At 41.2% G+C, this 22,982-nt stretch overlaps 2 protein-coding genes across 2 annotated transcripts in view; one reads left to right on the top strand and one right to left on the bottom strand.

Annotated features, from left to right (window-relative positions):
* Positions 1–236: 236 nt before the first annotated feature.
* On the bottom strand, positions 237–4,562 carry dhrs7ca (dehydrogenase/reductase (SDR family) member 7Ca). The gene is made up of 8 exons (XM_016233962.1): positions 4,367–4,562; positions 3,640–3,679; positions 3,148–3,304; positions 1,915–2,027; positions 1,592–1,802; positions 1,020–1,112; positions 729–884; positions 237–604 (listed from the first exon to the last, which is right to left on the bottom strand). Exons 2-8 carry the CDS (start codon positions 3,658–3,660, stop codon positions 396–398), a joined length of 960 nt encoding a protein of 319 aa, XP_016089448.1. The 5' UTR covers positions 3,661–3,679; positions 4,367–4,562; the 3' UTR covers positions 237–395.
* A 2,652-nt stretch (positions 4,563–7,214) lies between these two features.
* The window catches only part of LOC107552133 (splicing factor U2AF 65 kDa subunit-like), a 27,081-nt gene continuing 11,313 nt past the window's right edge, over positions 7,215–22,982 (top strand). The window contains exons 1-6 of the mRNA XM_016233964.1: positions 7,215–7,334; positions 18,936–19,110; positions 19,285–19,388; positions 21,720–21,871; positions 22,109–22,225; positions 22,713–22,884. Coding sequence (XP_016089450.1) covers positions 7,286–7,334; positions 18,936–19,110; positions 19,285–19,388; positions 21,720–21,871; positions 22,109–22,225; positions 22,713–22,884 — 769 coding nt within the window. The 5' untranslated portion in view covers positions 7,215–7,285. The remainder of the gene's footprint in view (positions 7,335–18,935; positions 19,111–19,284; positions 19,389–21,719; positions 21,872–22,108; positions 22,226–22,712; positions 22,885–22,982) is intronic.

The following is a 22,982-nucleotide window of genomic DNA, read 5'->3' as shown; positions in this document are numbered from 1 at the left end:
AACCATCAGATAGATAGATAGATAGATAGATAGATAGATAGATAGATAGATAGATAGATAGATAGATAGATAGATTGAAACCATCAGATAGATAGATAGATAGATGATAGATAGATAGACAGAGAGATAGACAGAGAGATAGATAGATAGATATATTTCTATTAGAAACCGTTAGATAGATAGATAGATAGATAGATAGATAGATAGATAGATAGATAGATAGATATAGATACTGGTTGATAGATTTTCTGATTTATTTCTTTGTTTTTTCCAAGACTCACAAAGTCACAGCAAATCCACAGTCATACTGACTTGAATGTTTTCTTCTAATTTAAGAACTACAGCACAGTGGCACATTTTTAATAGTATACAGCTCTAGTAAAAACCAATGTCCTTCAGTCATCAGGCATCTCCACAGCTGCAGTGTTTCTGACTCCTGTTGCCATGATGGCGAAGAACAAGTTGGGAAAGAGAGATCTGACATAGAGAGCTGCTGTAGGGATGGAGTGGGCCATCAAGATCTCCTTCTTCTTACTGCTCAGAGTCTTCAGGAGCTCAGTTGCCATCTCTTTAGGGGTCACACCAAGGGAGTTGGGTTTGACGTCTGCAGCCAGTGTCCAAACAGAAAGTCCAAGGCAATTTAGTGGACAAACAAGCAAGATGTTATGAGCTACAAACCATGTTCTTTGCTCTCTTTGCATTATGCACTGTCAGTGTAGTTCACTCACCTGTCCACACGGATTTTGCTGATCTTTCATCCGCTGAGTTTGTGCTGGGAGTCTTTATGAAGGTGTGGTTGACAGTGCTGACAGTTATTCCATATTCCTGAACCTCAGCCCGCAGACAGTCAAAGAAAGCCTGAACGGCATGCTTGGAGGCAGCATCTAAACAATGCAGAACATCTTACACTGACAAAGATATATAAATTCAAGACATCTTCATATATTTATAACTGTTGATTAGTGAACATTTAAGTTTATATTCAGTAACATCCAGGTAAACGAGACACAAAAACTCACAGGTGGCGCGGAAGGGCATCGTCAGTTTTCCCTGAATGCTGTTGACTAGAAGAATGTGACCTGATCTTCTGCAGATCAGTGACGAGAGAACACCTGTGACGGTAAATATCTAGTTCAGTCATGAAACTCCAGATGAAACAGGCTGATATGTTTTTTTTACAAGCAATCTGCTAGAATTTACGACATGGCAGAAGCTGATTGGGCCCCTGTTGTATCTTCAGCCAGTGATATACTCAACATTTAAATAGTCTAGTTTAATGTTCGCTGTGAGCTGGTCCTTCTGAAACCCTCCACCTCCCCCAGCTCCACCTGTTTTCATCTGCTACAGGATTTATGTATGACTATTCATGAACATGTCTTACATGCTCACAGCAGCGTGTCTGTATATCTATTGGAAGTATCAAGTCCATACTTTCTCTGCAGCATCAGCGTAGCAAATTCATTCGCCAAAACATAAATACAATAACGTTGTCATATCCATTGTCATGCTAAAACTATTCAGAGATTTGGCATTATTGAAATGCACTTAATTAAAAACGCTTCAACAGAACTCAGAGTAACTGGCGTTTTACCCTTAACCAGCGTGATCGGCCCAAAGTAGTTCACATCCATGACGATCCTGTCCATCTCGAGGGACAGACACTGTACAGGAGCCTTCACCTTCATACTGCTATTGAAGATGAGAACATCCAGACAGCCGTAACACTCCAGGATCTCAGAAATCACCTCAGGAACGCTCTCCATGTTACTGAAGTCCAGCTCCACTAGTTTGGGCGGAAATGTCTAAGCAGTAAAGTTAGAACTGAACCAAGTCACGCTGAACTACAGTCTTAAAAAACACATTGCTAAATGTTTCAGACAATCGTCATTCAGTTACTGGTGATTCTGCACTCACAAGTGCTGGATCTGATTCAGTCATCAGCCTCTCAGCTAGAGTTTCCAACTTTTCCCAGTTACTTCCGCAAAGGATCAGTCTGGCTCCTCCAGTATGGAAGAGTTGTGCACATTCTACAATGATCACAATGTAAACAACCGAATTTAAACAACAAATATGCAATTCATCTGCAAACATGGCTCATCACAGTCTCACAAGAGCATTTATTTTAGATTAGTCCAGTCTGTCATTCCTATCCTGCAATACATTTTCATGTCCTTACAATATATGTCTCAATATATTAAACCTACAGTTTTTAATCTTGCCAACCCTTACCAAAAAGTAGTATACTTCAAGTTTATTTTATTAAGTATACTTAAGTAAAGTTCAAGTATATTTTAAAGTATACTTTATGTAGTAAGTATACAAATATCAGTGTACTAGTAGTATACTTGTAAGTGTACTATTTCAAAACTCCTTGGGACTAATGGCGCTTTTCTCATACAAAACATCAAAAGAACAGGGTTTCTGCTTGTAAACAACATTTACATTTTATTCTAGCTTCATGCATTCTTTTTTTAAACACTTGAATGTGGGTAAGTTTTATAAATAAAGAAATATATATTTTTAAATATTTAAAATGACTATTAATTGGATTCAGAACGATAATCAAAACGTATAAGTCGATCAACACCCCTCTTCATTTTATTTCATAACGTTACACAGTTTTGATGCTGTTTTATGTCTGATGATCGTGTTAGAATACATGTGGAAGCATCTGTTGTTTCGGTTTCTTCTTCACTTGTGTTTTTTGGAAATTCTGTACAGAAGATGTGTACTAGCGCCCCCTACAGTATAACAATGAAAACACGGATTCTAGGAACACAAGTATAGCTCAAATATATTTAGACTTTTTCTAAGTATAAGTCAAGTATACTTAAATGTCATTTTAAGTATATTTCTGAGAAGTACATAAAGCCCATGTCTGAGAAGTACATAAAAATTAGACAAAGTATACTTTTCTATTTTTAGTTTAAAAGAAATATACTAATAGCACACTTGAATAAACTTCTTTTTCTTAAGGGAAGCCAGATGTAATTATTAAAGTTAAGATCATATTTCTAAAAAGTCTCATTTACCCTTTTATATAAATGTTTCCTTAATTTACAGTATAGGCATATTCATTTTTAAGTTACAGAATTGCAAAGGTACTGCATGCCAGCAATGATCCAGTTGTTCTGAAAGAGTAGGCACCATTTCCAAGTGTTGACAGCGAATCCGTAATCAGCACCACTTTGTTCCTCACAGTTGTCTTGGCTAAATGCCTGAGTATCAGACTGTAGAGGTAAAAGACACCAGCTGCGACCGCCACCACTGAGAGCGCAAGCCAAACTGAGGCCACATCCAGCCTCTGAATAAGACATTAAAACAGAAAAAATCAAGTTGCTTAATGGAATGATTACAGAGAAATCATCTGCTCACCCCAATGTCATTCCAAACCAGTATGACTTATAATGAATTTTTGATGAATGTCCTACTCTTTTCCACAGAATGGAATTTTATTACAACCAGGGACTCCAAAGCTCCAAAAAGGTCGAAAAACACCATCAAGGTAGTTCATTTGACTTGTATATTGTATAAGAAAGTCATACCGATTTAGAACAACATAAGAGTGAATGATTTTTCAATGGGTCATATAATTTTGAACAATTTGGTTCAAATTGCTTTTAAAACACAGTTTCTTACCATAATGTCACTTATACCCATGGTTTCAGTAACGTTAGACCTTAAACAATGGAAAAAAGTATATACATTTACATGAATTAAAGATATTTATAAAGCCATTGATTGATTTGTATGAAAATCTGAGTTTAGATGAGCTAAACCTGTTTATAACAGGACAGATTATGAGACCTGATTATAACTGAACTGTTAATGCATTTTGCCTTTGTAGATCAGTAATGTAGTGATGATTCAGTCAAATTAAAAACTGTTTTAACTTAATAAAACTAGTTTATTTAGAAAAGCACATTTCTAGGTTACCTATAATATATATATTTTTAAAGTCTATGTTTCATATGAAAAAATACCACTTGTAAAGTTACAAATTGAAACCCTCGGTTAAACCAGCATACCAGCGTCAAAACATACCTAACCAGCATATGCTGTTTTTTTCAACAGGGTGAAGTCTATCAGGATAGCTTCATGGCTTCATGTTCAAACCATTTGAGAAAAGCTCTAAATATATTCCAGCCTAGAATTAGCCAACGATTCTCATCCTAAATATGGGTTATTGCAGGACTGACTAAGAAACAAACAACCAAAAAATATATAAATACATACGTAAATAATTTTCAGTCATTATTAACAACACTGAAATAACACATTTTAAACACAGCACTTCAAATCTACACAACTAGATACAGTCCACACAACTACAGTGCTCAAATGTTATTTATTCTTCATCACTTACCACTAGCATGAGTCTATAAGCACCTCTGATGTAAACGTCAGTTTTTTAGCATTAGGCATCAGTGGTTGTGATCGTCTTCACTAGTGTTTCTGCTCACTGCACAACTCTGAACAGCACACACACACACACACACACATGGCAATACTGCAGGGTTTAAGTGCTTTTAATAGCTCACAGCTGAAGCTGTCCTATGTTGTATACATAGCTGCCTGAGAAACTGTTGTTGAGTTGGAAGTAAAGCTTAAAATGGCTTGAGTCTTTAAACTGAGACTGACTTTAATATAAACTGCACTGTAAAAAATGATTGTGATTTTAACAGTAAAAGACTGTAAAAATGCTACAATAAAAATCTGTTAACTGGTTATCAGTAAGTTTCCATACTATATTCGGTGAATAAATGTAATTGCATTTAATGTAATTTTACAGTAAAATACTGTTAAAAATATGGTTTTTGGAAGTGAAAGAGAAAAAATCATTGTAAAATGTACAGTGAAAAAACGTAAATTGACACTCCCAGAATTCTTCATATTTGATGTTTTTTTGTTGAAATAACATGTTTTTTCTTATCAATTGTGTACATTAGAGTTTAATTTTATGTCTAATGTTGTTAAATTAATGTTTATTGCATTATTTCAGTATCATGTGTGTCACCATGATGGGGTTTAGTGTTTGTGTGAATGACACTGTGCACCTTCTATATATAAGTATTGCCCTCCTCAGCTCGTAGAAAAGCTGTTTGTGATGAGCTTTGGTTCACCATGTGATTTTATCATCACCACCAGTTTTTGGTGGTTATCAGTGCATTACAATAGTTCAAAACAGATGTTAGTACTTCAATATGTTGGTTTATTAACATTACATCAGTTAATGAAATGCGGTATTTTATTGTGAATTTAAGTCTGTAAAACCTAAAATGTTGCTACCATATTTTTTACGGTGAAGTTCTGGCAACCACAGCTGCCGGTATTTTACCGTAAATGTCACAGATTTTTTTTTACAGTGTGAGCAAACCCCAATTAATTACCCATTATATGTACAAAAGCTTAAAGTTGACCTAATATTAATTTGGAGAACAACTGAAGAAAATCTACAATCTGACGTGTCTACATTTTTACAGATCACATCGCAAGACTTTTCATTTATCCCCAAAACACCAGTAACCAGTTTAAACCATGTGACTCTATTCCTGTCTTTAAGGGATGCACACCACTCGTGATGAATTATACTGTGAAAAATGAGTTGTAATTAAACAAAGATTACTGGAGTATGTCTTACAACAAAAATTCTATTTCACTCTATCTATCTCAGATTTTCACTCTTAATGTGAAGTTCTGGCAACCACAGCTGCCGGTATTTTACCGTAAATGTCACAGATTTTTTTTTTACAGTGTGAGCAAACCCCAATTAATTACCCATTATATGTACAAAACCTTAAAGTTGACCTATTAATTTGGAGAACAACTGAAGAAAATCTACAATCTGACGTGTCTACATTTTTACAGATCACGTCGCAAGACTTTTCATTTATCCCCAAAACACCAGTAACCAGTTTAAACCATGTGACTCTATTCCTGTCTTTAAGGGATGCACACCACTCGAGATGAATTATACTGTGAAAAATGAGTTGTAATTAAACAAAGATTACTGGAGTATGTCTTACAACAAAAACTCTATTTCACTCTTTCTATCTCAGATTTTCACTCTTAAGTTTTTAAAATGTCACTCTCTATATAATTTGAAGATTTTCTAAAATATGTTTTTCCTCTTAATGCAATGATTCCCTTTACATGATTAGTTACTGATAAAACATGCAATTGTAACAAGCTAGTTTTTTTTCTAATAATTCTAATGTTATATGATTGAAGATGGAACAAAATATTCCAACCTGAGTTTTATAGAAGCATTTGAGGGGGTTGGTAATTTTGCAGCCTCTTGTATCTGTATACAAGCAACTGGAAAATTAAACTTAGCCAGAAATAAAGAATACTGTGATATCGTAAATATTTGAAGCACCTATGATTCCCTTTACATGATTAGTTACTGATAAAACATGCAATTGTAACAAGCTAGTTTTTTTTCTAATAATTCTAATGTTATATGATTGAAGATGGAACAAAATATTCCAGCCTGAGTTTTATAGAAGCATTTGAGGGGGTTGGTAATTTTGCAGCCTCTTGTATCTGTATACAAGCAACTGGAAAATTAAACTTAGCCAGAAATAAAGAATACTGTGATATCGTAAATATTTGAAGCACCTTTTTTTCACTAACCAATGTTTAATATAGAAAAATGTTTACTGTCTTTTAAATACAAAATGTTTTGCTTGTTCCAGATGGAGTATTGGTGATTATTGTAGAAGTTTATTTTGGGCTATATATGCCTAAATATTTATCCTCAGATTTAGCTTTACTATTACAAATAGAAGGTGTTATGTAACATTTTATAGTAATTAGCTCATTTATGTTTAACTGAGGTCTAAACCTCTAGAAAACAGTTTATGCGATTATTTGCAATGGGAACATTAATAGCATGACCAGATATGAGTTATACTCTCTATGTAATTTTGAAACCTCAGTTTGTGTAGTTAAACAGCTGTAATTATTTGTTTCTTCCTGCTTCGAAGTAACAAAATTGTAGACCAATCGCAAGACGCGTACCCGCTTGTCTCTGTAACTGACAGCAGTCTCGGCCAATTAGAAGGACCGCACTACACGCCCACAGCGATTAGACCCGCCCACACGCCAGACCTGCTGCAGAGAGAAGCTTCTCTCAGTCTTGTATCAAAAGGGATTGAGTTTCTAAACAAACTCGTTTTCTTCACATGGTGCCACCGCGTCACCGTTATCAGATGAGAAAGCGGGAGCTCTATAGTGTTGGTCAACAGTGTTTATTAGCTAGTATTGCTCATATGAGCTGAGCATGTCAGATTTCGAGGAGTTCGAGAAACAGCTGAACGAGAATCGACAAGGTAACGTACAGTAAAGTGTTCATGTGCTGTACGTGTGCTGGGTTGGCTGTGCTGTTACTGGTCAGTTCATAAAACAGCATGTCCCTCATGCACATAAAACAACGACTTTGATGAATAATGAATATATGATGCAAACTGTCTTAATACAGGCGTTTTATAAACACCATCACACAAATACAGCCTTTTTATTTTTATATGTAATATTTGAGCTGTTTGCAGTGTTGCCATCAAAATGTAAATGTTTCATTAGAACATACTCATTTAAGACTAAAGAATGTATTTATTTGCCTAGCCCTAGTTTACAATATTTCACACACATTTAAAGGTGGGGTAAGCGATTTTTCGAAAACGCGTTAGAAAACTGATTTGGCAAAACAAACTTGTAGCCAATCAGCAGAAAGGGGCGTGTCTACTCATGATGTGGAGGAGAGAGAGTTCAGTGCACGGGACGGACATTAGCGGAGCGACAGAAAGATAGAGATGGCGGATACAAAACAAAAGAGGAAAACGTCTGCGGAACAAAAGTAGGCTTAAGGCAAGAAGTAGGTCCCGTGTAAATATGGGATCAGCTTTCCAGCGCTGGAGAGAACTCAAGGAGCGGAAGGCCTGCGATCGGACGCCGAGGTTGCTTTGTTTCTTCTCGATAGGTGAGTAACACTGTGTCTGCGCCGCAACAGCTAAAGTCTGTCTAGTACACTGGACGCGACAAAGCGACCGTTGGAAATCATTTGAAATTTGTGTCAATACGTCACGAATAGAACGCAGCGGCAGTTTTCTGTCAGGGATTTGTGGAGTCGTGCCGCATCCAGTGTAGACCATAGATATGTACTGTATATATATCTATATTTCCAGCGCTGGAGAGAACTCAAGGAGCGGAAGGCCTGCGATCGGACGCCGAGGTTGCTTTGTTTCTTCTTGATAGGTGAGTAACACCGTGTCTGCGCCGCAACAGCTATAGTCTGTCTAGTACACTGGACGCGACAAAGCGACCGCTGAAAATCATTTGAAATTTGTGTCAATACGTCACGAATAGAACGCAGCGGCAGTTTTCTGTCGGGGATTTGTGGAGTCGTGCCGCATCCAGTATAGACCATAGATATGTACTGTATATATATCTATATGGTGTAGACAGTATCACTGATTATAATGAGTTCCATAGTATTTTGTCGCACTGTGCCATTCGCGTCCGGTGTTGTATGGTGTAGACAGTATCACTGATTATAATGAGTTCCATAGTATTTTGTCGCACCGTGCCATTCGCGTCCGGTGTTGACACTAGGGGTGCAACGGCTCAACTTACTCACGGTTCGGTTTGTATCACAGTTTTAGATTCACGGTTTCGGTACGGTTCGGTATGTGCTATGTTTAGGGGAAAAACTATATTGTCAAATACAAATAAAGAAAATAAGAACAAATAATCTAACTACAAGCAACAGCACAAATAAATAAACAGTGAAAAAAGATACAAATAAAATAAACAGTGCTTTTCCGTTTTTTTAGGTAGGTCTAACATAGTTTTTAGGTACAGAAATTGAATAAATCAAATGTAAAATAACATTGCATATTTGACTATAAATTAAAGTTACAAAAGTTATTCAATCAAGAGCGGTGAGAGATTTCCGTGTTGTTGCTGTTTGATTAACATTAAGAAAGTGCTGTCACTTTAAGAGAACGCACTGATACTGTACGTTCAGCCGACTATGTCTGCTAGGATACTCACCAAGACTGGCATTTTGACATAATTTTTGTGTGAATTTGTCCATTCAAACACAATACTTCACAAAGAGCTTAATATTTGCGCGTGTTTTGAGACGCGGGTTCAAGCGCTTCGGAAGAGCGACCACACAGATCACCCCTAACACGGTGTAACATTGGTTTTGCTTTGTTTCACAGAACTAATCGTTGCCTGGGTTGCGTATGTATGTGTGGGGCGAAGCTATCAAAATAGGGGCGAGACACTTTTGGGGTAGGGGCGTGTTTGTTTTGGTGATTTCAAATATCAACATTGGCTACCAGAAATCGCTTACCCCATCTTAAAAGACTTCAGTGAATAAATAAAAAAGTGAATATGAATATTAATTTAATTGCATAGTTGACAAAATATCAAAGCAAGTGTCATCTGTGTCAAATGTTATAGGATATATTTTCTTCACTCTTCAAGATCATTTTTGCTCAATGACTAATAATCACTGGATTTTTAGTGGAATTATGAGGTCAGTTCTCCTCAGATTCACACAAAGGTGTCCAAGCAGAGGAACCACAGGTGTACAGAATCACATTAATTATCAACATCATCTGCTGATATTTCACACTCCCACAGCTGTGTTCAAAATGGCACACTAGCTTACTGCCCAGTACACAGTGCATACTGCCTTCTATTTTTTTTAAGAATAGCGTGTGAAACAGTATACAATAAGCAACATGATGTTTCAGGGTAGTAGGCTACACATGACAAACACTGAACTTTAATTCAGCACAGCTGTGGAGGCTGTTGCCGTACAAATAAATGTGCTGACCATTCTTTTACAAAGGCTTGTTTGTTAATAGGGTTTCATACTAGTAAACAGTTCTATATTGCCCAATTGAATTCATTACATAATAATGAATGAACTTTACATTTTGAATCAACACTGAGCTGTCTTTAACTGAACAATATTATTTTATTTTTTGCAGTTAACTGGAAAAAGCGACATATAAGTGCAAATAATGATAAATTGTGTTTACACTGTATTTTCTTTAGCAATAGTTTAATAGTAAATAGTAGTTAGGAGTAGAGGTCGACCGATAGTGGATTTTGCCGATACCGATAGCTAGGTTGAACCACACTGGCCGATACCGATTAATTAACCAATTGTTTTAAAATTGATACTGAACAAAAACTAAAATAGTGCTTTATTAACAAAACCAGTACTGAACCATACTAGTAGTAGTAGTAAAAATAATAGCAATAGTAATAATAGGAAATGTTGAAATTAACACACTCTAACAAGGAACAATACTTACACAGCTTTCATTAATCTTAATGCTACAAATGGACTCTTATTTTAAAGTGTTACCATTTAATTTCCACTATCATGCTTAAAGATGCACATCTTTAAATATATACACAAAGGCTATAGCATTAAAATTATATACACAGCCCTCTACGAACACCTTGGCAATTAAATCGCCATTGTCTAGTAAATTTTTTTGTTTATTCGCCAGACTGATAAATATATATATATATTTGTTTGTAAAATGGCACAGTTTTATAAATATCTGAAAGTACACTCTTAACATCAGTCAGTCAAGCATTATAATATGATAATAAATATTATTTAATGATAGAACTTTTGTAATTAGAATTAAAACTTGATAACCATGTATGAATGTACAAAATATATCTGAGCTAAACTTATACTTAGCCTCCAACTCACACTGGCGAGTAAAATCTGAGAAGTTATTAGCCATTGGCTAATATTAGACATAATTTAGTCGCCAGAGTGAAGATTTAGTCGCATATGCGAGTGATTTACTTGCAATGTAGAGGGTTAATACATATGGATATTGTATGTATACTCTCAGACTTGAACTGCTTCTATTCTTGAACACTTGATGATTATCTAATCAAAATAAAAGCTCAGCGCTGAATCTAGGAGAACTCACCGGTATCACACACACTCCGGACGTGTCGCGTTCAACTCGAGCAGCGGTCTAAAACAGTTTAAAAGACAGATTCAGGGCTGTAGAGGTCGTCTATAGGTGCTGATCCACCATCTGGTCTGGATCTGGATGACTGCAGTGACCATCTGATCTAGTGGGGCAGTCGTGGCCTAATGGTTTTTACAGGAATTGTCGGTGGGTGGAGTGAATGTACAGCGCTCTCTTCCACCTTCAATACCACGACTGAGGTGAGACCCTTGAGCAAGGCAACAAGTACATGTAACAAGTACATTGGGTGTTATGGGAAGTGTTCCCAGTTCCGGTTGACCTAATTATTGCAGCCTAACAATCTTTTACCACCATCTACCTTCCACTGCCTAAAAACAGCAAAGCAGCCTGCCTCAATGACTTCCGGCCTGTTGCACTGACACCAATAGTGATGAAGTGCTTTGAGAGAATCATCATGAGTTCATTCCAGACACCTTGGATCTTCTTCAGTTTGCATATAGACCAAATAGGTCAACAGATGATGCTATCAACACCACAATACGTACTGTCCTCACACACCTGGAAAACAAGGACAGCTATGTTCAAATGCTGTTTATAGATTATAGCTCAGCATTCAACCCACTGGTTCCATCTAAGGCCATGTCACCAATAAGCTTTATGTCCTTGGTGTGCCACCCACCCTCTGCAGCTGGTTTCAGGACTTTCTAACAGGCAGACCACAGACAGTTAGAATTGGGAATCACACATCCAAAACCATAATCATAAGCACAGGGACTCTGCAGGGCTGTGTGCTGAGTCCCATGCTCTACACACTCTTCACCCATGACTGTGTTGCTTCCCAGAACAACACTAACATCATCAAATTCGCTGGTGATACGACAGTCACTGGACTGATAATGGGAGGTGGCAAGTCAGCATATGGTAGAGAAGTGGCCGACTTAGTGATGTGGTGTCAGGATTACAATCTCTCCCTAAATGTCAACAAAACTAAGGCGATGATTGTTGATATAAGGATGAGGAAGGAGAAGCACTCAGCACTGTGCATTGGTGGGATAGCGATGGAGAGATTGAGCAGTTTCAGATTCCTGGGTGTTCACATCTTACCTGGTCTCCCAGTATTAAAGAACTGGTCAAGAAATTACATCAACGTCTGCACTTTTTTTAAGAGGCTGCTGAGGAAATTTGGCATGTCAAGACAAATCATCAGCAACGTCTACAGGTTTGCGATCAAGAGCATCCTCACCAGGTCCATCACAGTCTGGTTTGGCTGCTGCACAGTACAGGATCGTAAGGCCCTGCAGCGGGTAATGAGATTGGCCCAAGTCATCACTGGAACTGCCTTCCCGGCACTAGACAGCCTTTACCAGAACAGAATCGCCAAGAGAGCCATCAATACCATCAAGGACATTAGTCACCCACAGCACAGCCTTTTCACACTCCTACCATCAGACAGAATTCAACAGGAGTGTTAAAGCCAGACCATCAAGACTGAGAAGCAGCTTCTGCCCTCAGGCCATTAGGTTGGTGAACGACTGCCATCCACTGCCTCTCCATCACAGCAGACACAGACTACCCCCCCCTCCTCACTCTCTTTGTGTTGAGTACTTTTGTGGTTTTTGTCCTTATATTCATGTCTTAGGCGGTTAGAGGACTTACAGAGTAAGAATTTCATTGTATAGTGTAACAGAGTGTTTCCTGGTCATATGACAATAAACTCTTGAATCTTGAATTCTTTAATTAATTTGAATTATAGAAATGTGTTATGTGTATGCCAGGTTAAAGAGATAGGTCTTTAATCTAGATTTTGTCAGGAAAGGGACGGAGGACTCAAATGCAGTTCAAACAAAAATAGACTTTATTCCGAACACCAAGCCAGCAAAGGCGTGGAACACCACAGTTAGGGGAATGCAGTGGTGTGGCACTCCCTGCGCACACATTCACAGAGACAGAGGGCTGAGATGAATACCGGAGAATGTCCAGAATCGTACTCCCAATCCTGCCTTACTGTCCACAGTCGCGATACTAATTCCTCGCCTGAGGATCCTGGAAACAGTGCAAAGAGTGTAGAGGAGAGTGAAAATTCAAAAGCGCGCCCATACGGCACATAAGGACATAAAACATACCCACGCCGAAAAAAAGACAAAGACAGGAATATATAGGAAGTGGGAATGAGTACCAGGTGCGGGCTAATAGAGCGCGCCGCCCCGCGAGTGCGCGCTGATTGCTCCACCAAGCGTGTCTGAAACTGACAGGACCAAAACAACCACCACATGCAAATGACAACAACAGTGCACAGGTGAGAGGCAGAATCCCCCCCCTCAGGGATGCCTCCTGGCATCTCCGGAAGACTCACCATGACCCCGATGGAATTGGTCTACGAGAGTGTGGTCCAGTGTGTCATGAGCCGGAATCCAACATCTCTCCTCCGGACCATAACCCTCCCAGTCTACCAGATATAGGTGACCCCTACCCCTCCGCCTCACATCGAGGAGCCGTCGTACTGTGTAGGCGGGCGACCCCTCGATGAGTCTAGGAGGCGGAGGGGCCGAGGTCTGGGGTTGGAAGGGGGAGCGAATGATGGGCTTGATTCTGGACACATGAAACACGGGGTGAACTCTCTTAAGCATGGGGGGTAACTTGAGTCGAACGGTCACCGGGTTAAGCACCTTAGTCACGATGTACGGTCCAATGAATTTAGGTCCCAGTTTACGTGCGGGTAGTTTAAGAGGAATGTTCAGGGTAGACAACCAGACCTTTTGACCACAAACGTAAAGTGGGGGCTTAGAACGGTGACAGTCCTGCCGACACCTTGTTCCTTTCGCCAGTCCGGATAAGGGCTTGTCTGGCGAGCCTCCATGTCCGGAGGCATCTTCGAATAAACGCGTGCGCGGATGGAACAATGGCATCGGATTCTTGAGAGGGAAATAGTGGGGGCTGGTAGCCTAAACAGCACTGGAAGGGTGATAAACCTGTAGACGAGACCGGAAGGGAGTTGTGCGTACTCGACCATGACTAATTTAGAACTCCAAGTCAATGGCTCTGACGACGCCACGCAACGCAGGACTCTCTCTAAGTCCTGATTGGCCCGCTCGGACTGACCATTAGTCTGCGGATGGTAACCAGAGGATAAGCTCACTGTCGCCCCCAGTTGCCGACAGAATTCTGTCCAAAACTTGGATACAAATTGGGGACCCCTGTCAGAGACCACGTCCACCGGGAGGCCATGAATGCGGAAGACGTGTTCTAAGACAATGGCCGCTGTCTCTCTCGCTGAAGGTAATTTGGGGAGGGGAATGAAATGAACCGCCTTCTAGAACCTGTCTACCACCGTGAGGACCACGATGTTGCCATCAGACGGGGGTAGGCCTGTGACAAAGTCCATGGCAATGTGGGACCAGGGCCTCGAAGAGATAGGCAGCGGTCGGAGAAGCCCTACTGGGGGACAAATAGAGCCCTTACTCACCGCGCACACCGGACAGGCCAATACGAACTCGCGAGCGTCCCGTGCTACCGACGGCCACCAAAACCGTTGCTTAATCAGCGGAATAGTGCGAGCAGCTCCCGGGTGGCAAGCTAGTCCAGAAGAATGGCCCCACTGAAGGATGCTGGTTCGAACCGACCTGGGCACAAACAACAGACCCTCTGGGCATCCGGCGGGGATGGTGACGCCGTCTAGCGCCTCGCGGACTCTGGATTCCACCTCCCAGGTGACCGCCGCAACCAGTCGGCTGGGGGGCACGATGGGCGCCAGAGAGGTGGACTCAGAGTCGGCTTCAAACAGCCGCGAGAGTGCGTCGGTTTTACCGTTCTTACTCCCTGGGCGATAGGAGATGCTAAAGTTAAAACGCCCAAAGAATAGAGCCCAGCGGGCCTGTCGAGAATTTAGTCTTTTGGTGGAACGGATGTACTCAAGGTTCTTATGGTCGGTCCAAACCAAAGTTAAAACGCCCGAAGAATAGAGCCCAGCGGGCCTGTCGAGAATTTAGTCTTTTGGCGGAACGGATGTACTCAAGGTTTTTATGGTCGGTCCAAACCAAAAAAGGAACCCCCGCACCCTCCAGCCAGTGACGCCACTCCTCCAACGCTAACTTAACGGCCAGTAACTCCTTATTCCCGATATCATAGTTCCGTTCCGAGGGGGTAAGACGATGAGAGAAAAAGGCGCATGGGTGTATTTTGTCATCAGCGGGTGATCACTGGGACAAAATAGCCCCCACTCCCACCTCTGATGCATCCACCTCCACTACGAATTTGCGAGATGGGTCTGGATTCCTAAGGATAGGGGCTGACACAAAGCGGCCCTTTAATTTCTCAAAGGCCTCCTGAGCCGGTTCAGACCAAATGAAACGCCTTAGCGTGGAGGTGAGATTAGTCAGAGGTAGGGCAGATGAGAGAAAAAGGCGCAAGGGTGTATTTTGTCGTCAGCGGGTGATCTCTGGGACAAAATAGCCCCCACTCCCACCTCCGATGCATCCACCTCCACTACGAATTGGCGAGACGGGTCCGGATTGCTAAGGGGCTGACACAAAGCGGCCCTTTAATTTCTCAAAGGCCTCCTGAGCCGGTTCAGACCAAATGAAACGCCTTAGCGTGGAGGTGAGATTAGTCAGAGGTAGGGCAATCTGGCTAAACCCTCGAATGAACCGCCTGTAGAAATTGGCAAACCCCAGAAATCGCTGAACCGGTTTACGATGAGTTCCACACAGAGTACTGGCCGAGATAGCTTCGGCTAGGGGAAAAACTGGAACCCTCCAGCTCCTGGCCAAATCGACATCCATAAAGTCCCCCTCCGCTCCAGAGTCAATAAGAGCTACAATCGGGTGGTTCACCCCCCCCCCCCGACTGAAGAATGGCCTGGAAAGTAGTGCCCTGCGAGACCATTCTCCAGAGGGGGATTGCTTCCTGTGAGGGCAGACTGTGACGACATGCCCTGCCCCCCCACAGTAGAGACACAACCCGTTGGCAATCCGATGGCGGCGTTCCCGGGCTGTGAGGTGAGCGCGGCCGATCTGCATCGGTTCCTCCTCTGAGAGCCCGAGTAGGGGCGGTGTGGCGCTCCTAGCGCCAGGTGAACGAACCGAGCTCTCGTGCCTGGTCTCCATACGGTGGTGTTGAGCTCGAAGTGCCTGGTGGAAATCGACCCGAGTGGCAAATTCAACCAGCCCATCGAGTGTGGTGGGGAGCTCCAGGGAGTATATCTCATCCTTGATGCCCTCCGCCAGTCCGTGAAGGAAATGGTCCCACAATGCCTTGTCGTTCCAGCCGCAAGATGAGGCGAGTGTGCGGAACTCGATGGCATAATCCGGTACTGGCCTGGTTCCTTGACGCAGCAGAGAGAGTGCCCGTGCCGCTTCGTTACCCAGAGCCGACCGGTCAAAGACCTTCCGTAGCTCCTGGGAAAAACGAGTGTAGGAACTGCAGCATTCGCTCCCATTGTCCCACATAGCCGTTCCCCATTCTCTAGCCCTCCCAGCCAGATGCATTATCACGAAGGCGACCCTGGAACTCTCAGTAGGGAAGCAGGAAGGCTGTAGTGAAAAGGTCAGGGAGCATTGTGATAAGAAGGAACGGCATGAAGTGGGCTCACCCGGGCTCACTCTTCCTTCGCCGACGCAGCAGCCATGCGACCCGCCTGCGGGCTGACCTGAACCTGATCGAGGCGCTGGGAGATTGCGGCGATCTGTTGTGACATGTTAGTCATGGCCTGATGAGATGCAGTTATCTCCTCCTGTTGACGTCCCAGGAGGATGCCTTGCTGAACGAGTGCTCGGCAAACCTCCGTATCTTCAGCTGAGTCCATGACTGGTGGGTATGTTCTGTCAGGAAAGAGACGGAGGACTCAAAAGCAGTTCAAACAGAAATAGGCTTTATTCCGAACACCAAGCCAGCAAAGGCGTGAAATCACACAGTTAGGTGGAATGCAGTGGTGTGGCGCTCCCTGCGCACACATTCACCGAGACAGGGGCTGAGAGGAATACCGGAGGACGTCCAGAATCGTACTCCCAATCTGGCCTTACTGTCCACAGTCGCGATACTAATTCCTCGCCTGAGGATCCTGGAAACAGTGCAAAAGAGTGTAGAGGAGAGTGAAAACTCAAAAGCGCGCCCATACGGCACATAAAGACATAAGACATACCCACGCCGAAAGAAAGACAAAGACAGGAATATATAGGAAGTGGGAATGAGTACCAGGTGCGGGTTAATAGAGCGCGCCGCCCCGCGAGTGCGCGCTGATTGCTCCACCAAGCGTGTCTGAAACTGACAGGACCAAAACAACCACCACGTGCAAATGACAACAACAGCGCACAGGTGAGAGGCTGAACGGAGTCGGAGAAGTTACCGGTACTGACAGATTTAAATTGACAGAGTGTGTCTGCCTCCCAAACAACGATAGGTAGATTGTTCCAGAGTTTGGCCGCTAAATAGGAAAAGGATCTGCCGCCCGCAGTTGATTTTGATATTCTAGGTATTATCAAATGGAGTTTTGAAATCGCAGCAGACGTGAAGGACAATAATGCAATATGAGCTCACTCAAGTATTCCAAATTATTCTAGTACCAGTATTCTAAACCATTCAGGGCTTTATAAGTAATTAGCAAGACTTTAAAATGTATTCGTTGTTCAATAGGGAGCCAGTGCAGTGTTGACAGAAGTGGGCTAGAATGGTCATACTTCCTTGTTCTAATAAGAACTCTAGCTGCTGCATTTTGAACCAGCTGGAGTTTGTTTATTAACCACCCAATAAAGCACTACAATAATCTAACCTTGACGTCATGAATGCATGAATTAAAATTTCTGCAGTTGACATTGAGAGCATTTTGTTTTAGAGATATTTTTTAAGATGGGAAAAATGCGATTTTTACAAATGCTAGAAACATGGCTTTCAAAGGAAAGATTGCTATGAAATACCACACAGGTTCCTAAATGATGATGAAGAATTGACAGAGAAGCCATCGAGTAGGTTATTACATGCAGAGGATTTTGGTCCAATAAATTTCAAAATTTAGCAGGAGGAAATTACTAGTCATCCAATTTTTTTATATCAACTATGGATTCTGTTAGTTTTGTAAATTGGTATGTTTCATCAGGCCATGAAGAAATATAGAGCTGAGTATCATCAGCATAATAGTGAAAGCTAACACCATGTTTCCTGATGATATCTTTCAGGGGTAAAATGTAGAGGGTAAAAAGCAAAGGTCCTAGTACTGAGCCTTGTGGAACTCCATACTGTACTTGTGATTGATATGATACCACTTAATTTACTGCTACGAATTGATGATGGTTAGATAAGCACGATTTCAACCATGCCATTTGAACACATTATCTACAACAAGTGATGGGAGAAACCAATCTTTTCCAAGCTTCGAATCAATTAAACCATTTCCTCTTCGCCGCGGGGACCCTCAAGCGCGGGGCCCGGTGAGGCTGCACCGGTTGCAACCCAAGGACGGCCCTGGTCAGAAAAGTGTAAATGCAATAAAAACTCAGGCCAAAACATGCATGAAACAGCTTTTACAAAATTGCAAATGTTTTATTTAATTTAGTATAATATTAAATGCAATTAACAAATACAAAGTGTCTGTATACTGTAATACGTGTTTTTTTTTCAGCATTTTTACTGAAATTACATGACTTTGACAGTTTGATAGTGCGCCAAAGCACTGGTTTGAAACAAATGATTTGCAAAGGTTTTGAAGCTGCTCAAAGCAGTGCTTTAAAGGCACACAACATTAACAACAGCCCAGAACACCCTAGCAACTGCATGGCAGCATCCTAGCAAACACCATCAACCCTCTTTGATTGTGCTGGTGACCTTTGCACAGGAAAAGATCTAGTTAATTTATTTCAAGATCAGGAAACATGGCATAATTCTGCATTGAAATTAAACAAAAATATCTTGAATTATATTTTGGCATTTAATGATGTGCTGTTAACTTCATTATTCATGCAGAGAGAGAGCGGGAGAGGCACAAGAGAAGGAGTCGCAGTAGCTCTGCTGGCCACAGTAAGAAACGGCACAGCTGGAGCAAAGACCGAAGCAGTCGCAGCAGAGGAAAGCGCAGCCGCAGTCGAGAGCGTAAGACCCGAGACCACAGGAGCAGCTCTAGAGATCATAAGAAACACAGGTGACCGTAGACAACACACAACAACAGACTGCCATCGTCCATCACAACTACCACAACACTTACTTATTCTTACACCCTTACTGTCTCTGTTGTTTGTTGCCTGAAAAATTTATAAAAGCATCTGCTGTTGAAGAAGTTTGTAGCATCTTCTCCAGCCTCTGATTTTTTTCTCAGCTATTCTCCACGTCGAACAAGAAAGAAAAAGATGTGCAAATATTGGGACGTTCCCCCTCCAGGCTTTGAGCACATCACTCCAATGCAGTACAAAGCCATGCAAGGTGAAGTATGAGTAATTCAATATCACAGTAACAGTCTTGATCATCCTTCTAAGTTGCACACACACACGTGAATTTTTGATCTCACACACACACACACTCACACACACACAAACAGAAAAATGGGTGGGAAAAAACTGATACAGTTACAATTATATCAACTTAAAATCAGTTCAGATAGATTTTCTTTGTGTGTGTACACAGTTTAAGGGTTGTTTAAATGGCTATAAAATAATTCACGTTTCTTATAAGTATTTAATAGATCTCAGTCTAATGCTTTAGTTTGTTTTCAAGTATTATTTTAAGACTAACTGAACTGCTCTGCTAGAGAATTTGAAATAGAATTTCTTGGTAAAATTGCACAGTTAAAACGGGTCAAAACAATTACATTCATTCCTTTAAAGGTCACATATTTGACACCTTTCTGGAGTAAGAATATATATGTGCGGTATAAGTATCAAAAACCATCTCAATATATTTTTACAGCTCCTCTCTCAGGAGCTCTGCAAAGAACAGTTCGATTTTGGCCTGTCTAATTAATATTCATGAGCCTCTCTTCTGATTGGCCTGTTGTTTTCTGAGTGACGCACGGCCAGGCAAACCAGGGACATGTATGCTGTAGCCTGCTGTGGATTAGTGATACTCGTAATGATGGTCACTGCTGAGGGAAATGTTGTCCGGCCTTACATGTTTGAGCCGAACTCAGACCCCGAATCGGCGACGACAGGAGACAACCAACCCCCTCCTCAAACGTGCTTACAATAGGATGTTTCAGAATGGTAATTCGTGTTTTTTTTTTTTTCAATCACCAAATGCAGTAAATACAACAGGCAAACCAGGGACATGTATGCTGTAGCCTGCTGTGGATTGGTGATACTCACAAGTAAGTTCAATAGAAACACCGGTAATGGTGGTCACTGCTGAGGGAAATGTTGTCCGGCCTTACATGTTTGAGCCGAACTCAGACCCCGAATCGGCGACGACAGGAGACAACCAACCACCTCCTCAAACGTGCTTACAATAGGATGTTTCAGAATGGTAATTCGTGTTTTTTTTTTTTTTTCAATCACCGAATGCAGTAAATACAGACCTGACCAGCCAAGCGTTTGCGATCACGTGAACTTGGAAGACACTTGTACAAATGCGGATGGGTGACTTGAATGGAAATGATTCCAGATTGGCGATGTAGTATTTGGTTTCTGTATTCTGCAGGAGACAACCAACCACCTCCTCAAACGTGCTTACAATAGGATGTTTCAGAATGGTAATTCGTGTTTTTTTTTTTTTCAATCACCGAATGCAGTAAATACAAACCTGACCAGCCAAGCGTTTGCGATCACGTGAACTTGGAAGACACTTGTACAAATGCGGATGGGTGACTTGAATGGAAATGATTCCAGATTGGCGATGTAGTATTTGGTTTCTGTATTCTGTACTGTATTTTCCTGCGCTTAAATCTGCCAATCTAAAGAATAAAACGCCGTTTGAGGTAATTTGTGAATTAGCATAGACTAATTTGCAACTGTTACTATTATTACACTTAGTATACAAAACTTTGTATTATGCTTTTTATAGAGTGTTGGCGAACGTCACAGCCCTACTGTGCAATGATGTAGTTTCCTGACATCAGACTGAACAGCATTTTCTCGACATGTTTCCGTGTTGTTGTTGCTCAGCAATGGCATGGATGGACGCGATGTTGTCTGGGGGTTTGGCAAAAGGAGAGTGGGACAGTGGGCGGTGCTCGGGGTGGTGACTGAAGGCAGTGACTGAGTAGTTCTGACGTCACCTTTTTACGGAAATCACAACGGTTCGTGAAAAATCACAGCTACTTTATGCAGGCTGTGTGCATTTGAATGTGGATTGACTGTTTTGAAACTTATATGGTAGTTACATAACACCTAGACCTCAGTTATAATAAAAAAGCCAGGAAATTTCAGTTTTGACAATATGGGACCTTTAAAAGTATGAACATTGTTAAATATGGCTAGCTGTGGAGCAAGCAATATTCAGTTAAATAAAATGTATGAGATTGAAACATTGATGATTAATATATAAACCTGGTTATTGTGTGTTTAAAACGCATTCAATTTATTAGTACTATTACAGAAGTCTTTCTTGTTTATTTACGTGTGACTGACAGATATGCATCACATTAAGTTTTTTAGTTTATGTTAAAGCTGTATAATTAAAATGGATGGAAATTTTATATGCAATTCAAAATAAATACATCAAATTTTGGCCTAAATATTTGTGTAAATAATGAAATAGTTCATCCATCCATCCAAATAATTTTGGTGAACTATTCATTCATTTGTTGTGTTTGGGCTGTAGCTGCTGGGCAGATCCCCAGCATTGCTCTACTGGCTACATCCACTAATGCTGGTTTGGCAGTCGCTCCCACACAGGTGCCCATCATTGGCAGTCAGATGACCAGGCAAGCGCGGCGTCTGTATGTTGGTAACATCCCATTCGGCGTCACTGAGGTAAGTGTCCCAGAGTAGTGTTCCTCAAAACATCTGAAAGGTAGCGATGAAAACACCAATTTTTTTTTCTTTTCCAGATATGAGTTGTAATAACTAACATACTTTGTTTGCCTTTATGTACTACAGAAGTACTATTGGTCTTGATGCAAAGAGTTGTGTCAAATGTTTCTCCATATACTACTATGATAATGAAAAACATTTCTCTGGGAATGCACTGTCTTTGTCTTTGTGTCTTAGGAGTCCATGGCTGAATTCTTCAATACCCAGATGAGACTTGCAGGGCTGTCTCAAGCTCCAAGCAGTCCTGTGCTCGCGGTGCAGATCAACCAGGACAAGAACTTTGCTTTCTTAGAGGTGAGAGACCGATTTTACTCACTTAATGCAACCTAAAACTCATCTGACAAAAACAGACTGCTCCTGTTTCTATGCATAACAGCCTGCGACTCAGCAAATGACAAAGAATAAAGGAATATATTACTGTGTAATGACAATAATAAAGGTAGACTTTAATATTAGCGAAGTCTCATGAATTTCCAGTGTAAATTGGTCCATAGGAATCCATTTTTTTACTTAAGTTTTGTTTGCAATCCCTTTTGCATAGCAAATAACTCATGTAATCAATAGGCCTACTGGCATGAAAATATCTTTCCAAATCGTTGTTCTTGCTAACACTTGATAGCATTGGAAGACAACTAAAGCTTTATGAAATCTTCTGAAAAGAGGTTCAAAGCCGCCACTGAGAGACGTTTTGGTGATGCACAGGAAAACATTTCCATTTAATGAGGCTGGGATACTCAGAGCTACTCCTGACTGAAGCTGACTGTCTGTCTGCCTTCCCCAGTTTCGATCAGTGGATGAAACCACTCAGGCCATGGCATTTGACGGCATTATCTTTCAAGGACAGTCGCTGAAGATCAGACGTCCACATGACTACCGCCCTCTGCCCGGCATCTCTGAGCAGCCTGCTTTTCATGTCCCAGGTCAAGACTCTTGTCACATTCTGCTTTTTATATGTCTGTTTTAGATCACTTTAGTATTAAACCTTATAGAACTTTCAAAAGTGCTCTGACTTTTTTTTAAAGGGTTAGTTCACCCAAAAATGAAAATTAGC

Source organism: Sinocyclocheilus grahami, unplaced genomic scaffold (genome assembly GCF_001515645.1).
Source record: "Sinocyclocheilus grahami isolate Dianchi unplaced genomic scaffold, SAMN03320097.WGS_v1.1 scaffold441.1, whole genome shotgun sequence".
In the NCBI taxonomy this organism is placed as follows: domain Eukaryota; kingdom Metazoa; phylum Chordata; class Actinopteri; order Cypriniformes; family Cyprinidae; genus Sinocyclocheilus; species Sinocyclocheilus grahami.
The sequence above is the reverse complement of the archived record's forward strand: the minus strand, read 5'-3'. Positions and strand labels throughout refer to the sequence as shown.